Genomic DNA, 4,376 nt, shown 5'->3' on the forward strand with positions numbered 1-4,376 from the left:
ACACACACACACACACACACACACACACACACACACCCCTCTTCAAACACACCCTCCTGCTGGCCTAATGAGTGTAAACTTTTCCTTGTATCTGTGTAGCACCCCCTGAAACTACAAATGAGCAGCTCTGCACGGCGTTTAGCACCAATCCAGCCACGATCAGAATAGAACAATCATTTTCTTTATCCGCTGCTGCTCAGCGATTCACAATAAATTCATATATGTAACTAAAATAAAAACAACAACTTTACAAACCAAACTGCTGACACTTTGTCTGAAGTCCATCAGAAGACATGAGGTCATACAGGGACACCTCACAGGGTACCAAACCGGTCCCTTTTGGTACCTTCAGTACCCAAACATGTACCCTGTAGGTACCACCAGAAGTACCTTGTAAATACCCCGTATATAATCTGTTAGTACTCTGTTTCACTTCTGCTGTTTCCCTAAGTAAACTTGAGAATTTAAACAATTTATTAACCAATTTAAGTCCTGCTTTGCAGTGGAATATCACTTATTGCAGTTAATCTAATCTTTCAAAATCAGTCTGTGGAAAAATCTCAGCATTATTTTCTCTAAATGCAAAAAAACCCAAAACATAATAATAAAATAAAAAATTAATAAAATTCTAAAATTTCTGTTCAGACTCACTGACAGCTGCTTTACAACCATTTATTACTATTATTATTAACAATAAATTATTATTATTATTACTATTATTAATACTTTCCTCATACCTTTTAGTATTCGTATTTGCTTTAGCTTTTTCAGATTTCTGACTGCTCGGATCTACCGGAAATCATCCTGGTTTAGGCAGTTGTCCAATCAGAATCAAATAAAGGCTGTTTCTAGGCAGAATTTTAAATAAATTGTCTTGGACTGAATTCCTATTGGCTATTAAAGTGTCACCGTTGATCAAACAAAATGCTACGTTCTTATTGGCTAGTGCTCTAAATGGGCGGGTACAAAGAGAACGGAACTAATTTGCACTGATTCGCGGTCAGTTTTCTTTAAGCCGGTTAGCATGTAAAAGCGACAGGAAGTCATGTATATCTGACCTAGAATCAGTTACTCTGATAGTTAGCTGAAATACAAATATAAGGCTGGCTAAAAGGTGAATTTAAAACGTAATAAAAAAGTCCGTTTGATAAATAGCTTCTGAAATGAAGTTAGAGCCGGAGCGTTTTATCCGCGGACGGGGAGCTAGCTTGTAGCGCTGAGATGGTTTTGCTAGCTTTAGTCACAGGAGACAACTTAGGAAAGTTCAGTGATAAAGAAGAAGAAATAAGGAAAGAACAACCTCTTAAAGTAAGAAATATTATATTTTAGAGTATTGTTTGGTTCAATAGTTGTTGTTAGTTGAGCTGTTAGCATAATGAGCTGGTGGTGAAGGTGTCAACATCAAATTTTTTATTTCTATATAAACTCTGAATGATGATGTTATGATATCTGAGTCTGTCACACTAATATATGCCAGTTTTTATTTAAGCATAAAGTCACCAGAGTCAAACAGTTTATTCTACCTCAGCAGAGGAGCTGGATGAGTTTCCACCTGAACATCACCTGGTTTTTATACCTGATGGTTGTCAGGATCCAGAAAACTGGAGGTTTTCAGTGTCAAGAGAACTATAACTGATCAGGTTCATTATAAATATACAATAGTATAAAATGAGCTGATGGTCAGAGACGTAAATGTATATTAATGTGAAGAAATGTTTTTTTATGTCGGAAAGTTTTAGATTTGTCAAATTTTTCATGGTTAAATGCATAAATTTACCAGAATAGAACTATAATATTCTTTAATGCTGTAAAGTCATAAACATTCCTAGGAAAAAACAATCAAACTTTCAGGATTGAAGTTTTAAATTTACCAGAAAACCCTCAGATGTTTGATGAAATAGGTAAAATATAAAGTTTTGAGGAAAAAAAGGGAACATCTGGATATGAAACTTGCAAATAAAAAGACTAACTAAATAAAAAGGTTGGGCAGAGACAGAAGAATATGAGGACTCGCCATGGACGATGACGATGAGGAGGGTTCTCCAGATGTTCCTTTTGTAAATTTATCAATAAAATCTCAAATTTATGACTTCACAATATCTGAGATCTTCATCAGTTTCTCTCCGTATCTGAGAATAATAAATGCTGCTTTTTAACAACGAGAATACTTTCAGAGGAAACGTTGTTTCTGATCTTTTATCACCTGTAATTTTCCTGCCATGTTTCTGAGGTTTAATCGTCTCTCTTTCCTCTCTTTCAGATCCAGAAATGGCTCGGTTATTGTTTCTGATCCTCTTCTGCTGTCTTCCGTCTCTCGTCGTGCCCATCCATAATTCATCAGCTGGAGGTAATTTGTGTGCAGGAATCTCTCTGTTTACATTAACGGACAGCAGGAGCTCTGCTGAGCGACCTGAATCAGGCGCTGCAGTTCGCTCCAGCCGAAACGTTAACGTCTTACTGTGGTACCGAAGACGGAGCTCTCACTCTGTCCTCACGCTGTCCTTCGTCTTCCTGTCTTCATCTCAGGCTGCGCCATCATCCGGCCTCCGAGGTACGGGGGGATCCGCTACAGAGGCCTCACGCAAGAACAGGTACAGACCGATTATCTGCTGATTACTGCCGCCTGAGAGGGGATATTCTTTAGCTAATTACTGAGAAACAACAACATGAATAAACTGCTGTGAGTTAGGAGAGGCCTGAAGACCTGTTTTATTAGAGGAAGTTTAGTCGTTTATGCGTCCCGATCAGCAGCCTGCCTGTAAGAGCCAGAGAGAGGACACTTTCTGCTTCTGAATGACAGCCGAAACCTGCTGAAGGAGCTAAAACGAGCAGAACACAAGCTAAAAGCAGCAAAACTGTAGCTAAAATGGAAAAGGAGTAGAACAGTAGATAAAGGGAGCCAAATAATAGCTAGAAGCTAACAGTAGCAAAACTGTAGCTAAAAGATAAAAGTAGCAAAACAATGGGTACAAGCTAAAAGTGGCAGAACAGTAGCTAAAAGCTAAATGTAGCATAAGAAGGTAAAAACAGAGCAAGTAGCTGAGGCAGATTTCAAAGAGATCTAAGTGTATTTGTTTGGGTGATTTTGTTATAAACCAAGTTAAATATTTTGAAAAGTATAAAAGTTAGAAAACACAAGAAGCCGTCAGCCGAACGAGCCGAAGGTTCTGATGGATGAACGGCTGAAATAACACAAAGTCTGTTCCAAATCATGAACAGAAGAAACAGGAAACAGGAAAACATCTGTGTGAATGCTGACTCGGCTCTGAACTACAGGAAGTCATAAAGGACAAAAAGAGTCTGAGCCGCGCTGATTATTTGTTGAATTACTCCTTTAAATCTGCATCGACCTGAGAGGAAAACAAGAAGGTGCCAGAAACTTTCGAGCAAAAGGCTCTTAACTTAAAGGGAAAGTATTTCTGAGCAGTCAGTATCCTACCTGCTGTGGACTGCAGTCGGAGCGATTTCAGTTTGAAGAATCAGGGAGAACTTTAGCAAACAGCTAAGCACAATTTTAAACAATTCCAACTGTAAAGTTTTCTTAAAGTTTGAGTAAACGCAGTGTTTTTACAGCCCGTCATATTCATGTTGCTACGCTAACTGCGTGCATGGTGGCTGCCGAACACACAGCGCTCGATTTGCCAGAACGCTGCGGTCCTGGTTTGAGCCGTTAGCTTGACTCCTCCCAGGAAGCCCTGCAGCGAACACTTAAAGAAGCTGAGAAACAACAAGCAGAGCACAGCAGAGAGGGAGGAAGAGAGTCCTCATTCTGCTGGAAAGACTCTCTGAGTGACAGGTGTGTGTGAAAACACACCTGAAATCAGAGTGACAGGTAACAGCTGCCTTCTGATGGCAGACAGAACGGAGAACAGTTTCTGCTTCAGCTCAACGGTTCAGACTCGGCTGCGTTAGCTTCTCGAACACCTGGACCTGAGGCCGTCACACTCGGGGGTTTGAACTCTGAGGGCTTCTCCTGGAAATGACTCCTTATTCCACCCTGCTGTCTCAACGCTGACTCAGCAATCTCACCTTTGGTTTCCTGTTTTTTTTTATTTTCCAGTATCTTTTCTACAATCTGTTTCTGCAGACTTGGTGTTATTTTAGCCGTTCGTATCTTAAAATGAGAGAGCTTCGATTTACCGGTCGATCTACGTTCCTCCCCTCATCTATGGTCACGAGCTTTGGGTAGTGACCGAAAGAACGAGATCGCGAATACAAGCGGCTGAAATGAGTTTTCTCCGCAGGGTGTCTGGGCTCTCCCTTAGAGATAGGGTGAGAAGCTCGGTCATCCGGGAGGGACTCAGAGTAGGGCCGCTGCTCCTCCACGTCGAGAGGAGCCAGTTGAGGTGGCTCGGGTATCTGGTTAGGATGCCTCC

The 4,376-nt window shown here is 40.7% G+C and overlaps 1 protein-coding gene across 2 annotated transcripts in view; it reads left to right on the forward strand.

Moving 5' to 3' along the window:
* Positions 1-4,376, forward strand: part of gabbr1a (gamma-aminobutyric acid (GABA) B receptor, 1a) — an 87,321-nt gene that overhangs the window by 1,276 nt on the left and 81,669 nt on the right. Inside the window, exons 1-3 of one of the 2 annotated variants that reach the window (XM_037980304.1) lie at positions 1,007-1,308; positions 2,261-2,347; positions 2,527-2,591. In XM_037980304.1, the coding sequence (XP_037836232.1) occupies positions 2,269-2,347; positions 2,527-2,591 (144 nt within the window). In that variant the 5' untranslated portion in view covers positions 1,007-1,308; positions 2,261-2,268. Of the gene's footprint in view, positions 1-1,006; positions 1,309-2,260; positions 2,348-2,526; positions 2,592-4,376 lie in introns of those variants that run through there. The other variant, XM_037980305.1, reaches the window with a different exon arrangement.

This window comes from Kryptolebias marmoratus, linkage group LG16 (assembly GCF_001649575.2).
Source record: "Kryptolebias marmoratus isolate JLee-2015 linkage group LG16, ASM164957v2, whole genome shotgun sequence".
In the NCBI taxonomy this organism is placed as follows: Eukaryota; Metazoa; Chordata; class Actinopteri; order Cyprinodontiformes; family Rivulidae; genus Kryptolebias; species Kryptolebias marmoratus.